General features: G+C 45.8%; 1 protein-coding gene across 3 annotated transcripts in view; it reads right to left on the reverse strand.

Annotated features, from left to right (window-relative positions):
• Positions 1 to 20,863, reverse strand: part of SPDL1 (spindle apparatus coiled-coil protein 1) — a 407,460-nt gene that overhangs the window by 28,435 nt on the left and 358,162 nt on the right. For 2 of the 3 annotated variants that reach the window (XM_063928263.1, XM_063928264.1), the window contains exons 10-11: positions 9,334 to 9,521; positions 7,481 to 8,258 (exon numbers count right to left, since the gene is read on the reverse strand). In XM_063928263.1, coding sequence (XP_063784333.1) covers positions 7,735 to 8,258; positions 9,334 to 9,521 — 712 coding nt within the window. In that variant the 3' untranslated portion in view covers positions 7,481 to 7,734. Of the gene's footprint in view, positions 1 to 7,480; positions 8,259 to 9,333; positions 9,522 to 20,863 lie in introns of those variants that run through there. The other variant, XM_063928265.1, reaches the window with a different exon arrangement.

Genomic DNA, 20,863 nt, shown 5'->3' on the forward strand with positions numbered 1-20,863 from the left:
TCCCTGATGGTTGAGGTACGCTACTGCCGTTGCATTCTCCGAGTGGATCTGGACTGGTTTTCCTTGCAGAATGTCCTTTGCCTGAATCAGTGCCATGTATATGGCCCGAAGTTCCAACAGATTTATTGGCAGGCAACTTTCTTCTGTGGTCCATTGTCCCTGGAACCATAGTTTCCCGGACACTGCTCCCCAGCCCTGAAGACTGGCATCCGTTGTCAGGATCTCCCAATCTGATATCCAAAAGGGTCTCCCCTTGTCTAGATGGGATGTCTGTAGCCATCAGGCTAATGACCTTTTTACCCTTACTGGAAGTACCATTCTTTGTTTATTTATTGTCTGATGTACTCCATTCCATCTGGTCAGAATCAGATGTTGCAAAGGTCTTGAGTGGAATTGTGCATATTCCACCATGTCAAATGTTGACACCATCAACCACATAACTCGCATTGCCGTGTGAACTGATATTGTTTGACTGTGCAAGCAATTCCTGAGTCATTAACTGCACCTTGGATATCTTTTCCACAGGTAAAAACATTTTCTGCAGACTTGAATCCAATAAGTGAGTCATCCGTTGTGACGGAATCAGAGACGACTTTGCCCAATTTATGAGCCATCTGTGTTTCTGTAGACCAGTTATTGTCTGTTGGAGATGGCTCAAGAGCAATTCCTGGGATTGAGCCAGGATTAAAAGATCGTCGAGGTATGGGAAAATCCTTATCCCCTGCTTGCGGAGATAAGCTGCCATAACCACCATGATCTTGGTAAATACTCTGGGGACTGTGGCTAACCCAAAGGGTAATGCTTGGAATTTAAAATGTTGCTGGAGGATAGCGAACCTTGGGTAACACTGATTGGACAATGCTATCAGCACATGCAGGTAAGCATCCTGTATATCCAGAGATACCATGTAATCCCCTGGTTCCATGGCCAAAACTATGGAGCGTAATGTCTCCATGTGGAACCTTGGGACCCAAATGTATCTGTTTAACATTTTGAGATTAAGGATGGGCCGAAATAACCCATTTGGCTTCTGGACCAAAAAAAGGTTGGAGTAAAAAACCCTGCCCCCGTTGCGCCTGGGGAACTGGAATAATTACCCCGGACTGAAGCAATTTCTGAACTGCTTTTTGCAGGGCCCTGGCCTTCGCCTCTATATGAGACTGGGTGGTGCAAAAAAACCTTAGAGGAGGCTGCATCTTGAAAGGGAAAACATAACCCAGAGATACCACTTCTTCCACCCAGGCGTCTGTTGCCGACTGCTGCCATATGTGTGCAAACTGAAGAAGACGGCCCTCTACCTTGGAGTCCCCCAGGTGGAGGTCCACACCATCAGGCTGATGGTTTCTGTTCTGGTTTGGAAGCTGGCCCTCTAGTGGCCCACTGCTTCTTTGCTTTACCAGACTTATTGTACTGGGTTTGCTTTGATTCATTTTTACCTTTTGTTTTACCTTGCCACCGAAATGGCCGAAATCCTGAAGCCCTTAGGTTTAGGATTGTAACTGGCAGGAAACCTGACCTTCTTGGATTCAGCTTCTGACTCCAGAATATCTGTCAGTTCCTTACCAAACAAGAATGTTCCCAACAAAAGGCAAAGCTTCCGGAACCTTTTTGGATTCTGAATCAGCTTTCCATGTACGTAGCCAAATTGCTCTGCGAGCAGCTACCGTTAAGGCTGATGCTTTAGAAGCAATCATACCCCATATCCATTGCTGCTTCTTCTAGGAATAGCGCAGCCTGTTCCATATGTGCTATATGGGACTCCTGCTCCCTAGCTGGCGCTGAGAGCCCATTTTTCAGTTTTTCAGCCCATTCAACTACCGCTTTTGCCATCCAGGCTGAGGCCATAGCAGGCATTATGACTGCCCCTGACAGAGAAAATATGTTTTTCAAAAAACCATCAACTCTTCTGTCTGTGACATCATTTAATGACGTAGATGGCAAAGGTAAAATAGGTTTTCGCACTAGTCGAATGACGTGCGTATCTACCTTAGGAGGCACTTCTCTTTTTAAACAGTCCCCATTTGGAAAAGGGTAATAAGAATCCCATTTTTTAGGAATTCTATATTTCTTATTGGGTGTAGCCTAAGGTTCCTCCATGATTTCCGTCAGTTCCTCTGACCCTGGAAACTCAACCCTAACTGTTTTGGAATGTTTAAACACAGGTGCTTTAGTTTTAATTATTGGCTCAGCTGAATCTTCTAGAGACAGAATAGCCTTCATTGCTCCAATTAACTCAGCTATATCTTCTGAGCAGAAACCATCCATTTGTTCTTCATATGGTGAAGTACACTAGAGTATATGGAGTCATCATCTGTTGTATCATCCTGTGTAGCCTGTGAATTTTATGATACATTAACCCTTGGCTTATCAGCTTGTTGACTTGTAGAAGCTGTAGGGGCTATACCATAAGATGGGAGCTGCATGTATGGGTTAATAGTGTACCCTATTCCTGAGGTTGGAGCTGCAGGGACCAACCTGTCAGCTATGCTAGATAAGGTTTGTGCAAACATGGCCCAAGGTGGATCTAATTGTCGTTGAACAGGGATCTGCCTTGCAATCTGCTGAAACGCAAAACAATTTGCACATAACCCCTCATTTGCCAAAGATTGAGTTATAAACCCCACCTTGCAGGATAAACATGTTTTGAGTGTTGGTGTTACTGTTAATCTAACCTCGTCACCTTTACCGCTATTAGACATGATAAACAATCAGCTTTTCCACAGTATACTACACAATCTGTGACTGAAAACACTTTATATGCATAAAAGTGATATCAACCCAACCCAAGCACCAGCATTGATGTTCAGAAGAAAACTCTGAATCAGTCACATGTCATATGAATGTCACATGAATCAGTCTCATATTAGTCATATGAGCATATTATCAACTACGAACAAAGTTCAAGTATGTATGCGTACATTTACGGATTTGTTTTATACAGTTATTTTAATGTATTCAGACGCAATTGCGGAGAAAACCACAGTATTGTTCAAAACTCATATGCAATAGGCACTAAACTTAACTATTCATACTAACAGTAGATAGAAATTTAGTGCTTTATAACCCTTACTCCGTAGAGTGGGATACAGGGAGACTCACCCCACTTCCAGGATCAATCAATACGTTAGCAACCGCTGAGTGGATCCAGACGCTACTAGTGTACACTGCCGCTCCGGTAATCTGTAATGGACACGGATGCTCAGTGAATGTTAGTGCATGCAGACGCTCATGTCTGCGACCCAGTCTCTTAGCGGTAACCTTAGTGTATACAGATGCAGCGGCCTATGCTGCGACAGAGTCCCCTCGTGGTAGCGTCTGAGACGGAAGTGAGGTAATCAGTTCATGGCGGGAGACGCACGGAAACTGGTCATGAACTGGGGGGAGGGTCGACCAGGAGAGCGTCTGACTCCCCACTGCTGACATCAACCCTAGGGATCGCAGCCTCAAACTAATCCTGGCGTATTATGATCCCTAAAGCCTAGCACTGGAGCACCCGTGGTGGTGGCGTGCCAGCTACTGTTTGGTAGTCTCCTCCCAAAACAGTGCGGCCGTGTCCGAATTCCCTTTCTAAGCTGAACCGATGCCTTACCTACTCCCCGTGCTCTGGCCACAGCCTGGTAACGTCTGCTGGACCTGCTAGTAACATCCGACACAGAAGCCCGTCGAGACAGCACTTGTACCGTGGGTAAGCGTTGTTGCGACCCGGCGGAGAGTTGTTGGAGCGACTCTTTCCAATATGCGTGTAAGACGCTGTTAGGAAAGATCACTCAAAAAACATAGTAAGACTATAAAAATAAATTAAATAAAGCTTAGGGCTGACAAACATAGCAGCCCTGTGACCATGGTCCGGCTCCTGCCGCACCAAACTAAAAACGGATTTGACTGAGTTGTGGGCGGGATTATATGGACGAGCCCGGTGCATCCTGGGAGGCCAGAAAGCTTGTGATCGTTTGGTGCCAATCCGCTGTCGCTCCAGCATATCCCAATGTGGACCCTGCTGGAGAAAGGGAAGGTTAGGTTTAGGCTACAGTAAGGGGGGTTAGTATTAGGATGTGGAGTGGGTGGCAACTGTTAGGGGGACATTGGGGAAAGGCAATTACCACACTCTCCCCCTGTCGGAATTCTCACTGTTAGGATGCTGCTGTTGGTATTCTGACCGCTGGCATCCCCAAGACTGTCAATTTACTGATGTCTGCAGCCGTAGTGTAGCCAATGATGCAGTACAGGATCGGCACATGCGCAGTACAAGTTTCGGCACATGTACATAGTAACGAACATCGGTACTTTGCGCAATGTGCCACAGATCCTTCAGGATTTTAATTAGGCCTACTATGATGTCTTCTGTAGTAGCTATGTATGAGGAGGAGATTAGCTCTATGGTAGCATTTGCTGTACAAACTATAAACTAGAATTAGAACACAAAAATAAGTGTGAAATGTTATTATATTATTATTTATATTTCCTTCTTTTTATGTTAGCCACTAGAGTTTTAGTTAACAAATAAGTGTAGAAAGTGCTAGTCCATATAGTCAAACCTAACTAAATGTAGATAGAGACATCTCAAATAGAGAAATGCAATAGATCTCTTTTTTTTTTTTAAACAGAGCAAACAGAAACTAAATTAGACTTTTTTTTAAATGATGAAAGGAAGTACATTAAATAAAAGAATATACCGTATATACTCGAGTATAAGTCGACCCGAATATAAGCCGAGGCACCTAATTCTACCACAAAAACCTGGGAAAACTTATTGACTCTAGTATAAGCCTAGGGTGGGAAATGCAGCTCTAGCCGTACACAGCCCTCAGTGCCAGATATGCCCTCATACTGCCAGATATGCCCCCACAGTGCCAGATATGCCCTCATACTGCCAGATATGCCCCCACAGTGCCAGATATGCCCTCACAGTGCCAGATATGCCCCCACAGTGCCAGATATGCCCCCACAGTGCCAGATATGCCCCCACAGTGCCTGATGTGCCAGATATGCCCTCATGCTGCCAAATATGCCCCACAGTGCCAGATATGCCCTCATGCTGCCACATATGCCCCTCATGCTGCCAGATATGTCCCTCATGCTGCCAGATAAGCCCCTCATGCTGCCACATATGTCCCTCAATGCTGCCAGTTGTGCCCTCATGCTGCCAGTTGTGCCCTCATGCTGCCACATATGTCCCTCAATGCTGCCAGTTGTGCCCTCATGCTGCCACATATGTCCCTCAATGCTGCCAGTTGTGCCCTCATGCTGCCACATATGTCCCTCAATGCTGCCAGTTGTGCCCTCATGCTGCCACATATGTCCCTCAATGCTGCCAGTTGTGCCCTCATGCTGCCACATATGTCCCTCAATGCTGCCAGTTGTGCCCTCATGCTGCCAGTTGTGCCCTCATGCTGCCACATATGTCCCTCAATGCTGCCAGTTGTGCCCTCATGCTGCCACATATGTCCCTCAATGCTGCCAGTTGTGCCCTCATGCTGCCACATATGTCCCTCAATGCTGCCAGTTGTGCCCTCATGCTGCCACATATGTCCCTCAATGCTGCCAGTTGTGCCCTCATGCTGCCAGTTGTGCCCTCATGCTGCCACATATGTCCCTCAATGCTGCCAGTTGTGCCCTCATGCTGCCAGATATGTCCCCTCATGCTGCCAGATATGTCCCCTCATGCTGCCACATATGCTCCCTCCCCAAGTGCCAGATATGCCCCACAGTGCTGTTACTTACCCCTCCATCGATCCCGCGCTGTCTTCTGGAGGGACACGTAACACACGCCAAAGCGCGCGCCTCTCCTGTGTCCCTCCTGCATCTTCGGCGGGTCTATTAAAGGAAGTGCCGGTTCGTGATCAGAGGTCACGAACGGGTACTTCCTTTAATAGAACCGCCGCTGCTGCCGCCGGAGATGCAGGAGGGACACAGGAGAGGCGCGCGCTGTGCGCTCCGTGTCCCTCCTTCACACTGCTCTGCCTCTGCCTGTCACTGACTCGAGTATAAGCCGAGGTGGCTTTTTCAGTACAAAAAAAAGTGCTGAAAAAGTCGGCTTATACTCGAGTATATACGGTATGTAACCTCTACCATGTAGGATTAAATTATCCTGTCCTATGGAATACCACCCCTTCCTACTGAAAAACAGCTTATAAAACATGGTTAACCCTGCATCTGTAGAAAAAACTTCATAGAGATCATAAAAAGCAGCAATAAGAAAAACAACCTACCACCTTGACTAGAAAAACTCACAGCAGAGGAGGAAGACTATTTCTAGTTACAGGTAACGGAAGCGACAAACTACTGTCTTTCGGTTTACTGTAATCCTGGAGGTTAATATACTAATTATAAGCCATGTAAGGAATGGGAGATTTGAGCAACGAACTGATCAGCGAACCTTTAGCTAAGTCTTATACTTATCAAAATTGTGCATAACGAATATTAAAACATAGCTTAGCGGGGATGGAATCCTTGGGCTACAGCACAATATTCACTGGGAATGGCGAGAGGACTCAGCAGCATCAGAGGATACCTGGTAGAACAACCCTCCAAGGGCAGGATGTTTACCAATCACTTCACGTTCATATCCTTTCCTGTGACACCAGAATGCCTCCCAGCATCAGTGTACCTCTGCCAATCATACTAAATAATGTGATTGAAATTACTACTGTAGGGTCAAAATTTAAGCAAGGCAACCCCACTAAAAAAAGGACAATACCGATGTATTCATCTGGTTGATTTACTGGGGAACTTAACACTACAAAAAGGCATGGTATGGATTAAAAACATTTCTGGCATATTACTTTTAGAATGTGCTCTGAACGTTTTGTCATCCGTAAAGCTGAGCATACACTATAAAATTATCTGGCAGACCATCGGCCCAATCTGCTGGGTGGAATGAAAATCTGGTTAAGGATGGGAACAAATGACAATTGACCACTTGCTCCCAAACACTGCAAGTGGCCGAAAATTATCTTTTTCGCCCATCCATTACCAGATTTTCATTCCAACCAGCCAGACTGGACAGATGGTCTGCCAAATAATTGTATAGCGTATGCCCAGTTTAAGCCTTATTGCAGAATGAACTGAGACACCATGTATATGCACAAAACATCTCATTGGAGATTGTGAGTAATCTTCAATATACATCATGCTTAAAAAAACTTAAACCATAGAAGACTTCTAGAGAATCATAATGAAAGCTTCAAACTTAACTGATTAACACAGATATTAAATTGGTTATCTTTTCTAACTGCTACTAATAACTGTTTTGTTATTTATTTTTAAATAATTCCCTCCCACCATCACACTTTGTGCTCCATATGTTTTACGTCCTAATCGGTCACTTGGTTAAATCTGACTGAACTGTATAGATTTCTCATTTGCATTACCCATTTTTAGCAAGATGGAGAAAACCAAAAATGTAAAAAGTTCTAGGATACTTCTTCTTTAACAAGTGTTTTAAGACTAGTAATTTTTAATACACATGCAAGGTTGTAAATAACACTGCTTACAAAGATTAAACCTGGCATTAACAAAGTATAATTTAAGAGAAAGTGCATACAAAAAGACATGTAAAAAACAGATTGTTAAATAAGTAAATAATACATAAGACTCAAAAATTAAAATAAATATTAGTAATACGGAACATCGACAGCTGAATTAACATACATACATGATTCTGAGTACATGCACTTGTTAAATCAAATCACATTTAAAGATAAAAACACTCCATTCTTTTAAAATTTGCAAGATTTAAAGTTTTTTGAATGGACTGAAAATTTTAAGTCGGGGAAGCCGGAGAGCAGGGAACAGACACCATGCAAAGCTTAAGACAAACAAAAAGAGACGGATAGCATAGTTCATAAATCGAGAGAAGATAGATCTAGGTCTCTCTTGAATGATTTGTTCAAGATTTGGAGGGGACACTGACCTGGCGGAAGGAGATGTTATGGTGCAGTCACTCTTACTCAAAGTCTGGGTATCATGAAGGTCTTCTACTATTCTTACTCTTTTCCGTTCTTTCACAGGTTGATCACCGCTGGCTTTGTCTTGCCTTGGCGGTACAGTAGACACAACTTCCTCAGCATGCGTCTTTTCAGGAGTACAGGCATTACTTTCCAATAGCAATACTGCATTTTCTTTTTCTTCTTTATTTGTGCTGGGAACAGGATCAGTAGTACAGACGGACGGACCATTACCACTAGCTACACCATCTAGCGGGCAATCCAGTGGAATTTGTTCTCGTCTTCGCTTCTGGGTTTGCAATTTAATGATTTCTGTTACATATGGATAAAAAAAGAAAAATGCTTTATTCAGTAATGATGCCCAGAAACAGACAATACCTCACATAGTTAAGGCAAAGAACACTCTTAAGTAACTTTTTTAAATCTAAAAATCTAAATTCTTAAAGAATTAATTAATTAATTAAGAATGTATTAGGAATAAATGTAAAAAAAAAAAAGCAGTTGCCAATGCCTTTATGGGCAAGCTCCGCCAACCGTGACAGTTACTGTAATAGCACTGCAAACAAAGTTTCAGATTAGTCCAGTAAGAGGTTTGGAGCTGGCAATTTCCCTGCTAACTGCAATGAAGTCAAGGAGGTTGTAAATGGGTGTAACCTATTTTCCATATATTTCCATCATCTATTCTATACTTGTGTGTTGGAAGATCTGAAAAAAGCCAAAAATGATCTATTTAGTATGCTCATTCCCAGGATGAGTTACGGAAATGTATATATTTGACTAAACAACACCTCTCTAGGAAATTAGTAAAAGTATGTCTATTACGGCCATTACTGCAACACGAAGTAAATAGTTCTAAGGAATGGCTAATTATCTAACCATAAATATCACATTATGAAAACGTAAATGATTATTACATCAGTCTATGGGGGACATTCAATTAGATGCAGTAATTTTCGGGCTCAAAAAAGTGTTTTTCATTTTTCAAGGGAATTCAATTATTCCACCATTTTTTTTGCACCTGAAAATACATGGGATACTTGGGGGATTTTTTTTTTTTTAAGGCTGCCTCAACAAGTTGAAATAAAACATCCCGATTGGTGCCGGCATAGGGGCCCAGGGCGGATGAATCAGCCTAATTGAATATCTCCCAGGTGTGAAAATGAAGCTACATGCACAGTTACTGACCAAACAATGTATTATTAGCATGCAACAACAATCATTGCTTCCTTGTAATTACAGTTAATGCAATGAGATCCTGGACAGAATACATTTTCAATAAAGAAAAATAAATTAAAGCTAGAAAGTCCAACAGAAATTCTGTAAGATTTATGAGCCTAGCTCACTTGTGCAATCTGATAGATACATCTTATAGATATGGTATTAATACCATCAGGTTCATATTTCATTTTCAGTTCATCCAAACTGACGCGAAGCTTCATGTTTTCACCCTGGGAGAGCTTAAGATGTCTATCATTAGTAAACAGCTTCCGTTCCAGCTCCAGGACGCGCTGGCTTTCTGCTAAAGCTTTCATCCTTTGTAGAGATAATTCATCTTTTATGTTTTCAATCTCCTTACTGCAAAGAAGCAGAGAATTTTAATGGTAACATTTATCTTAATATTACACCCATATTATGTTTTGTGTGCATAGCAATAACCACATTTAATTTTTACATTATCTCCTTTAAAATAAATACAAAATATACAGCAACATATACCCAATTCATGAGGACACAGCTGAACTTGGTAATGAGGCACAGAAGAATGGAAATACAAGTGAATGGAATATTAGTAGCAGCAGAAAAATTATACAACGTGCCTACTGACATTGCTGCTTATTACCTTTAGCCTATTGTGTTTATACAGTATGATGCTATGGTACTATAGCTGGTGTCCATATTCTTTGCTATGGACATACTTTATGCAGCTCTATGTTAAGATAGTTCTTAGTAGCGTCCCATTATGATGTATACACCCTTTGGCTATATACTATTATCATAACTGTATCCAAAATGATCATGTGCATAACATTTAAGTTTTAACCTCTTCAGTGGCGGGTTTTCAATTTAAAAACACACTAGGAGGGTTTGTTTTTAAACTGAAGTAGGTGCAGGGGGGGATGGTGCAGGGGGGCGAGCGATAGGGCAGGGTGAGGTAATCGTCTGGCGATTGCCCACAGGGATCGCCAGACGCAGGATAAGCCATTTTAATGCCAAGCACACCCCCGGGATCAATAGGAGTCTGGATACCAGGCTAAACTCTATAATGGAGTATACTGATTTCCGAGCACCGTGCACACTTCACGGCTGTCCCCGGGGAATCAGTCGGTAGTATGCCTGGAAATCTTCCGGGGTTGCCAGTGCAATCAGTGCTGGTAACCCCGGAAGATTTCCAGGGCATACCACTGAAGGGGTTAATAGAAATGCTGTTGTGATCATTATACAGTACTTGGTCACATGTTTATCAATTTATTGTATTATACATTGTTATGATGATATTGAGCTCTTAGGTTTATGTTGTTTTCCCCCCCCAAAATATATTTATTGGATTATTTGTTTTTCCACAAAAAGTATACTCAAAGTATTAAAGTGCAATAGAATTTGTACAAGTGCCAACAATATGATCATTACAATGTAAAATCTCTGAGTTTATAAGTGGGGGGAAGGGGGGGGGCGACAGGATTTTATAACCTACCGGTAAATACTCTCGTAGTCCGTAGAGGATGCTGGGGTCCACATTAGTACCTTGGGGTATAGACGGGTCCACTGGAATCTTCGGCACTTTAAAAGCTTAATAGTGTGGGCTGGCTCCTCCCTCTATGCCCCTCCCACAGACCTCAGTTATAGAGACTGTGCCAGAGGAGACAGACAACCTCAAGAGAGGGATAATACTCAGATAGTGGTGAGATTCACACCAGCTCACACCAATTTATAAACATGCAACCAGCATGGAACACATAGAAAACATGCCAATATACATGAATAAAAATGGCAGCAACATCTGCCATTACGTAACAAGTAACAACTGTGCAGGAGAAACTGGAGAACTGGACGGGCGCCCAGCATCCTCTACGTACTACGAGAAAAGGATTTACCGGTAGGTTATAAAATCCTGTTTTCTCTTACGTCCTAGAGGATGCTGGGGTACACATTAGTACCTTGGGGCTATACCAAAGCTCCGCTTAAGGGCAGGAGGTGCACCAGGTTCCTGCAAAACCGCTTGACCAAACCGTAGGTCATCAGAGGCCAAAGTATCAAACTTGTAAAATTTTGCAAACGTGTTTGATCCTGACCAAGTAGCTGCTCGGCATAACTGCATAGCAGAGAAACCCCGGGCAGACGCCCAGGAAGCACCCACCTTACGAGTAGAGTGGGCCTTCACCGAAGTCGGTACCGGCAATACTGCCGTGGAATAAGCACACTGGATAGTACATCTGATCCAGTGCGCAATAGTCTACTTTGAAGCAGGACACCCAATCTTGTTGGGAACGTATAGCACAAAGAGTGCTTCAGACTTCCTGTGACGAGCAGTCCTCGCCACAAATTTTCAAAGCCCTGACAACGTCCAAGGATCTTGCGAAAGCTGAATTGTCAGTAGCCACTGGCACTACAACAGGTTGGTTGATATGAAAAGCTGGTACCGCCTTTGGAAGAAAATGCTGACGAGTTCTGAGTTCAGCTCTATCCTCATGGAATATCAAGTAAGGACTCATATGAGACAACGCTCCCAATTCTGACACCCGCTTCGTGGATGCCAGGGCCAAGAGTGTGACCACCTTCCATGTGAGAAACTTTAGGTCCACTTTCCCTAAAGGTTCACACCAGTCCGACTGTAGGAACTGCAACACAATATTTAGATCCCATGGTGTCACTGGAGGGACAAAAGGAGGTTGGATGTGCAGAACCCCTTTAAGGAAGGTCTGAACCTCCGGAGGGACCACCAATTGTCTCTGGAAGATAATGGACAAGGCCGAAATCTGAACCTTGATCGAGCCTAGGCATAGCCCCACATCCACACCTGCCTGTAGAAACAGGATCAAACGCCCTAGTTCAAAATCCACCATAGGAAATTTCTTAGATTCACACCAACACGTATTTCCTCCAAATTCCATGGTAATGTTTCGACGTTACCCCCTTCCTAGCCTGGATGAGTGTTGGAATGACCTTAGAAGGAATGCCATTTCGGGCTAAGATCTGTCATTCAACCTCCATGCTGTCAAATGTAGCCGCGGCAAGTCTTGATAAGCAAACAGCCCCTGCTGAAGCAGGTCTTCTCTGAGTGGAAGAGGCCGAGGATCTTCTAGGAGCAAGTCCAGAAGATCTGGGTACCAAGCCCTCCTTGGCCAGTCTGGAGCAATGAGAATTGCTTGAACTTTTGTTCTTTTTATCAACTTGAGAATCCTTGGTATTAGCGGAAGTGGAGGGAACACATACACCGATTGGAACACCCACAGAGTTATCAGTGCGTCCACTGCTACTGCTTGCGGGTCTCTCGACCTGGAACAATATCTCCGAAGTTTCTTGTTGAGACGAGATGCCATCATGTCTACCTGAGGAACTACCCAAAGACTTGTTAACTCTGCGAATACCTCCTGATGGAGGCCCCATTCTCCTGGATGGAGACCTTGCAGAAGTCCGTTGTAAACGGCTTTCAGTTCCAAGATGTTTATGTGAAGAAGAACGTCTAGACTTGACCATCTTCCTTGGAAGTTTTCCCCTTGAGTGACCGCTCCCCAACCTCTTAGACTTGCATCCATGGTCAGGAGGTTCCAGTTTTGAATCCCGAACCTGCGTCCCTCGAGCAGGTGAGAAGTCTGCAGTCACCAGAGGAGTGAGATCCTGGCTTTCGGCGACAGGCGTATCCGCTGTTGTACGTGAAGATGTGATCGGGACCATTTGTCCAGGAGATCCAGTTGGAGGGACCCGGCATGGAAACGTCCGAACTGTAGTGCTTTGTAAGCAGATACCATCTTTCAAAGCAAGCGAATGCATTGATGGACTGATACTCGGTCTGGCTTCAAGATCTCTCGAACCATTGATTGAATCACCAACGCTTTCTCCAACGGGAGAAATACTCTCTCGACTGTTGTGTTGAGAATCATTCCTAAGAATGCTAATCTCTGTGTTGGTTCAAACTGAGACTTTGGACGATTGAGAATCCAACTGTGTTCCTGGAGTATCTGCACTGTCAGTGTGACATTCTGTAGCAACTTTTTCCTGGAAGTTGACTTGATTAATAGATCGTCCAGATATGGGATAATGTTCACTCCTTGCTTGCGCAGGAGAACCATCATCTCTGCCATGACCTTCGTGAATATCCTTGGTGCTGTTGATAGCCCGAATGGTAGCGTCTGGAACTGAGAGTGACATTCCAGGACAGCAAATCTTAAGTAGCATTGATGAGGAGGCCAAATGGGGACATGCAGGTACACGTCCTTAATGTCCAGAGACACCAGGAATTCCCCTTCCTCCAGGATGGAGATCACTGCCCTTAGGGATTCCATCTTGAACTTGAATTCCTTTAAGAATCTGTTCAATGCCTTGAGATTTAAAATTGGTCTTACAGAGCCATCCGGCTTCGGTACCACAAACAGACTGGAGTAAAACACTCTGCCTTGTTGTGGCTGTGGGACAGGAACAATTACCCTGTCTCGGACCAACTTCTGAATGGCCTCCAGAGTATTTGACTTTTCTTCTGGAGAAACTGGTAAGGTTGACATGAAAAACCGGCAAGGTGGGAGTTGCTGGAATTCCAGTCTGTACCCCTGGGACACAAGTTGTATTACCCAGGTATCTAAGCCTGATAGGGCCCACATCTGACTAAAATTCTCTAAGCGTGCTCCCACCTGTAGGGGAACCCCAGCATCATGCTGAGGTTTTGGAGGAAGCAGAAGTGGATTTCTGTTCCTGGGAACCTGCTGCTGCAGCGGTCGGTCTCTTGGATCTTCCACGTCCTCCCCTGAACCCCTGCCCCTTTTGGCTTTTGCGGCCCGAAAGGAATGCATCGGAGCGGTGCTGTACGGTTTCCGTGGTGGAGTTGGTGCGGAGGGTAGAAATGTTGACTTACCCGCCGGTTGCTTTGGATATCCAGACGTCCAGTGCCTCTCCGAATAGCGCCTCCCCGGTATAGGAAAGAGTTTTAATGCTCTTCTTTGATTCTGCGTCCGAAGTCCACTGGCGAATCCAGAGACCTCTGCGTGCCGAGATAGACATAGCCGACATTCTGGCTGCTATAAGTCCTATGTCTTTCATGGCCTCTACCATGAAACCTGCAGAATCTTTAATGTGACCAAGGAGTAAAACCACATCATCTCTATCCATAGTATCTAGCTCTTCTGATAAATTCTCAGACCATTTTACAATGGCACTAGATAAACATGAACATGCAATAGTTGGCCTAAGAATAGTACCTGAGTCCGTGTAAAGGGATTTGAGTGTAGTTTCAATTTTGCGGTCGTCTGGTTTAAGTGACGCCGTACCGGGTACAGGTAAAGTAATCCTTTTTGATAGTCTGGACACCGAAGCGTCGACCATAGGCAGGGTGTCCCATTTTTTCCTATCCTCTGTAGGGAATGGATAAGCAACCAGAAGTCTCTCTGGACTTAACCAGGATTTTTCAAATAGAGTGCTAAAGTTTCTCTGAAGGAGGAAATATAAGAATTTACTCACCGGTAATTCTATTTATCGTAGTCCGTAGTGGATGCTTGGGACTCCGTAAGGACCATGGGTAATAGACGGACTCCGCAGGAGACTGGGCACTATAAAGAAAGATTCAGTACTATCTGGTGTGCACTGGCTCCTCCCTCTATGCCCCTCCTCCAGACCTCAGTTAAGGAAACTGTGCCCGGAAGAGCTGACATTACAAGGAAAGGATTTTGGAATCCAGGGTAAGACTCATACCAGCCACACCAATCACACTGTACAACTTGTGATAAACTTACCCAGTTAACAGTATGAACAACAACTGAGCATCACTCAACCGATGCCACATAACCATAACCCTTTGTTAAGCAATAACTATATACACGTATTGGAGAAAGTCCGCACTTGGGACGGGCGCCCAGCATCCACTACGGACTACGAGAAATAGAATTACCGGTGAGTAAATTCTTATTTTCTCTAACGTCCTAGTAGATGCTGGGGACCCCGTAACGGGCGGGAGAGTGCGGATGACTCTGCAGCACCGAATGGGCAAACATAAGGTCCTCCTCAGCCAGGGTATCAAACCTGTAGAATTTTGCAAAAGTGTTTGAACCCGACCAAGTAGCAGCTCGGCAAAGCTGTAATGCCGAGACCCCTCGGGCAGCAGCCCAAGAAGAGCCCACTTTCCTTGTGGAATGGGCTTTCACTGATTTCAGCTGCGGCAATCCCGCCGCAGAATGAGCCTGCTGAATCGTGTTACAGATCCAGCGAGCAATAGTTTGCTTTGAAGCAGGAGCACCCAGCTTGTTGGATGCATACAGGATAAACAGCGAGTCAGTCTTTCGGACTCCAGCCGTTCTGGTTACATAAATCTTCAAAGCCCGGACTAAGTCCAGCAACTTGGAGTCCTCCAAGTCACGAGTAGCCGCAGGCACCACAATAGGTTGGTTCAAATGAAAAGATGACACCACCTTTGGCAGAAACTGCGGACGAGTCCGCAATTCTGCCTTGTCCATATGGAAAACCAGATAGGGGCTTTTACATGACAAAGCCGCCAATTCTGACACCCGCCTAGCTGAAGTTAAAGCCAACAGCATGACCACTTTCCACGTGAGATACTTTAGTTCCACGGTCTTAAGTGGCTCAAACCAGTGGGATTTCAGGAAATACAACACCACGTTAAGATCCCAAGGTGCCACTGGTGGCACAAAAGGGGGCTAAATATGCAGCCCTCCCTTAACAAACGTCTGAACCTCAGGCAGTGAAGCCAGTTCTCTTTGAAAGAAAATGGATAGGGCCGAAATCTGGACCTTTATGGACCCTAATTTTAGGCCCATAGTGACACCTGACTGTAGGAAGTGCAGGAATCGACCCAGCTGGAATTCCTCTGTAGGGGCCATCCTGGCCTCACACCAAGCAACATATTTTCGCCATATACGGTGATAATGCTTTGCTGTCACGTCCTTCCTAGCCTTTATCAGCATAGGAATAACTTCATCCGGAATGCCCTTTTCCGCTAGGATCCGGCGTTCAACCGCTATGCCGTCAAACGCAGCCGCGGTAAGTCTTGGAACAGACAGGGCCCCTGTTGCAACAGGTCCTGTCTGAGAGGCAGAGGCCATGGTTCCTCTGTGAGCATTTCTTGCAGTTCCGGGTACCAAGTCCTTCTTGGCCAGCCTGGAACAATGAGTATTGTTTTCACTCTTCTTTTTCTTACGATTCTCAGTACCTTGGGTATGAGAGGAAGAGGAGGACACACATAGACCGACTGGAACACCCACGGTGTGACTAGTGCGTCTACAGCCATCGCCTGAGGGTCCCTTGACCTGGCGCAATACCTTTTTAGCTTTTTGTTGAGGCGGGATGCCATCATGTCCACCTGTGGCAGTTCCCACCGATTTGCAATCTGCTTGAAGACTTCTTGATGAAGTCCCCACTATCCCGGGTGGAGGTGGTGTCTGCTGAGGAAGTCTGCTTCCCAGTTGTCTACTCCCGGAATGAACACTGCTTGCACGTGATTCTACGGCCAACAAAGAATCCTGGTGGCTTCCGCCATTGCCACCCTGCTTCTTGTGCCTCCCTGGCGGTTTACATGGGCGACCGCCGTGATGTTGTCTGACTGAATCAGAACTGGTTGGTCTCGAAGCAGCGGCTCCGCCTGACTCAGGGCGTTGTATATGGCCCGTAGCTACAGAATATTTATGTGCAGACAAGTCTCCTGACTTGACCACAGCCCTTGGAAGTTTCTTCCTTGAGTGACTGCTTCCCACCCTCGGAGGCTTGCATCCGTGGTCACCAGGACCCAGTCCTGTATGCCGAATCTGCGGTCCTCGAGGAGGTGAGCACTTTGCAGCCACCAGAGAAGGGACACCCTGGCCCTGGGGGACAGGGTGATCGTCCGATGCATCTGAAGATGCGATCCGGACCACTTGTCCAGCAGATCCCACTGAAAGATCCTCGCATGGAACCTGACGAAGTGAATGGCTTCGTATGACGCCACCATCCTTCCCAGGACTCGCGTCCAGTGATGCACAGACACCTGTTTTGGTTTTAGGAGGTCTCTGACCAGAGTCACGAGCTCCTGAGCCTTCTCCTCCGGGAGAAACACCTTCTTCTGGTCTGTGTCCAGAACCATGCCCAGGAAGGGCAGACGCGTCGTAGGAATCAGCTGCGACTTTGGAATATTCAGAATCCAGCCGTGCTGACGCAACACTTCCTGAGAGTGTGCTACGCTGATCAGCAACTGCTCCTTGGACCTCGCCTTTATGAGGAGATCGTCCAAGTATGGGATAATGGTAACTTGATTCCGAAGGAGCACCATCATTTCCGCCATCACCTTGGTAAATATTCTCGGCGCAGTGGACAGGCCAAACGGCAACGTCTGGAATTGGTAATGACAGTCCTGTACCACAAACCTGAGGTACTCCTGATGCGGTGGATAAATGGGGACATGCAAGTAAGCATCCTTGATGTCCAGAGACACCATAGAATCCCCCTCTTCCAGGCTTGCAATGACCGCTCTGAGTGATTCCATTTTGAACTTGAATTTCTTCAGATAAATGTTCAGGGATTTTAAATTCAAGATGGATCTGACCGAACCGTCCGGTTTCTGTACTACAAACATAGTGGAATAGTAACCCCTTCCCTGTTGAAGGAGAGGAACCTTTACAACCACCTGCTGGAGGTATAGCTTGTGAATTGCTGCCAGCACTACCTCCCTTTCCATGGGGGAAGCTGGCAAGGCCGATTTTAGGTAACAGTGAGGGGGCGTCACCCCGAATTCCAGCTTGTATCCCTGAGACAACTTGTATAGCCCAAGGATCCACCTGTGAGCGAACCCACTGGTGGCTGAAATGTCGGAGACGCGCTCCCACGGCTCCTGGCTCCACCTGTGGAGCCCCAGCGTCATGCGGTGGATTTAGTGGAAGCCGAGGAGGACTTTTGTTCCTGGGAACTAGCTGCGTGTTGCAGCCGCTTTCCTTTACCCCTGCCTCTGGCAAGAAAAGATGCACCTCTGACTTTCTTGCTCTTTTGCGAACGAAAGGACTGCATTTGGTAATACGGTGCTTTCTTAGGCTGTGGAGGGACACAAGGCAAGAAATTTGACTTCCCAGCCGTAGCTGTAGAAACTAGGTCTGAGAGACCGTCCACAAACAATTCCTCACCCTTATAAGGCAAAAGCTCCATGTGTTTTTTAGAGTCGGTATCCCCTGTCCATTGCCGAGTCCATAAGACCCTTCTGGCAGAAATGGACATTGCGTTTACTCTAGAGCCCAGCAGGCAAATGTCCCTCTGGGCATCCCGCATATATAGGAACGCGTCTTTGATATGTGCCAGGGTCATTAGAACAGAGTCCCTGTCCAGGGTATCTAACTCTTCAGACAGAGTATCCGTCCATGCTGCTACCGCACTACACATCCAGGCCGAAGCAATTGCTGGCCTCAGCAGTGTACCAGAATGTGTGTAAACAGACTTCAGGATAGCTTCCTGCTTTCTATCCGCAGGATCTTTTAGGGCAGCCGTATCCTGAGACGGCATGGCCACCTTCTTAGACAAGCGTGTCAATGCCTTGTCTACCCTGGGGGAGGATTCCCAGCGTAACCTGTCCGTTGGCGGGAAAGGATACGCCATCAGTAATCTCTTGGAAATTACTACCTTCCTATCAGGGGAATCCCATGCTTTTTCACATAATTCATTCAATTCATGTGATGGGGGAAAAGTCACTTCTTGCTTTTTCTCCCCATACATATAAATCCTCTTGTCAGGGACAGGATTTTCCTCAGAAATGTGTAATACATCCTTAATTGCCACAATCATGTAGCGGATGGCTTTAGTCATTTTAGGCTGCAACTTTGCATCATCGTCATCGACACTGGAATCAGATTCCGTGTCGACATCTGTGTCAACTAACTGGGATATTGGGCGCTTTTGAGACCCTGACGGCCTCTGCGCTGTGGGAGCAGGCATGGGTTGAGACCCCGACTGTCCCAAGGCTACAGCTTTATCCAATCTGTTATGCAAGGAGCTTACATTATCATTTAACACCTTCCACATATCCATCCAATCAGGTGTCGGCCCCGTTGGGGGCGACACCACATCTGTTTGCACTTGTTCTGCCTCCACGTATCCTTCCTCATCAAACATGTCGACACAGGCGTACCGACACCGCACACATACAGGGAACGCTCTGACTGAGGACAGGACCCCACAAAGGCTTTTGGGGAGACAGAGAGAGAGTATGCCAGCACACACCCCCAGAGCTATATAACCCAGGGATTACACTGTACCTTAGTGTTTACCCAGTAGATGCTGTTTTTATATATATATATATATATATATATATATATATATATATATCTATCTATCTATATCTATCTGGGCCTAAATTTATGTGCCCCCCCCCCCTCTCTTTTACCCTCTATTGCACCTGTATACTGCAGGGGAGAGCCTGGGGAGCTTCCTTCCAGCGGAGCTGTGAAGAGAAAATGGCGCTGGTGTGCTGAGGAAGAAGGCCCCGCCCCCTCAGCGGCAGGCTTCTGTCCCGCTTCTCATGTGTAAAAATGGCGGAGGCTCGCACATGTATACGGTGCCTGACTGTATATATGTATACTTTTGCCATCAGGTATCTTAATTGCTGCCCAGGGCGCCCCCCCCCTGCGCCCTGCACCCTACAGTGACCGGAGTGTGTGGTGTGCTGCGGGAGCAATGGCGCACAGCTGCAGTGCTGTGCGCTACCTTAAATGAAGACAGGAGTCTTCTGCCGCCGATTTCGATGTCTTCTTGCTTCTGCTGCTTCTGTACTTCTGGCTCTGCGAGGGGAACGGACGATCAAGGTTAGGTACCTGTGTTCGATCCCTCTGGAGCTAATGGTGTACAGTAGCCTAAGAAGCGCAACCTAGCTGCAGTGAGTAGGTTTGCTTCTCTCCCCTCAGTCCCATGTAGCAGAGAGTCTGTTGCCAGCAGAAGCTCTCTGAAAATAAAAAACCTGACAAAATACTTTCTTTTCTAGCAAGCTCAGGAGAGTCCACTAGGAGCACCCAGCTCTGGACGGGCACAGATTCTAACTGAGGTCTGGAGGAGGGGCATAGAGGGAGGAGCCAGTGCATACCAGATAGTACTGAATCTTTCTTTAGAGTGCCCAGTCTCCTGTGGAGCCCGTCTATTCCCCATGGTCCTTACGGAGTCCCCAGCACCCACTAGGACGTTAGAGAAAGTAACTTCAGGTTTTTTATTCAATTTAAAATAAGCTTTCCTTTCCTGTACTGGGGTAATGTCAGTCACCTCTAACACTTCTCTTATGGCTTGAATCATGTGTCTTATACTTTTAGCCAGGGCAGCGTCAGCTATCCTGATGTCATCTAAGCCCTCCCCCGTATCGGAGTCGGTATCTGTGTCGACTTGCATAATTTCATCAAGTGAACGCTTTTTTGCTGGTTTGGTAATAGTAGAGGGTTCTGCAAACAAAACACTCTACAGAGCGTCTCCAAACCTGTGTTTCTTTCTCAGTATGAGACATCTTGTGGGAAATCTGAGATATCATTCCCTTTATTCCCTTAAGCCATATAGGTTCATCCCCTGAGGGAACAGCTACCACACTGCAATCCTGAGTCCCTAAAATGGCGTCCTCTAAGGTTTCCACCTCTGCTGCACCCGATTCTTGAGACATGATAATGTGCAAAATGACACTCACACAAAACACAGTCAAAACCGTGAGAGGAACAACAGAGTTCAGAGCCAGCCCCCACGCGCTCTTTGAAGTTTTCTATATGCAATTATAT

The sequence above is a fragment of the Pseudophryne corroboree genome, chromosome 6 (genome assembly GCF_028390025.1).
Source record: "Pseudophryne corroboree isolate aPseCor3 chromosome 6, aPseCor3.hap2, whole genome shotgun sequence".
NCBI lineage: Eukaryota > Metazoa > Chordata > Amphibia > Anura > Myobatrachidae > Pseudophryne > Pseudophryne corroboree.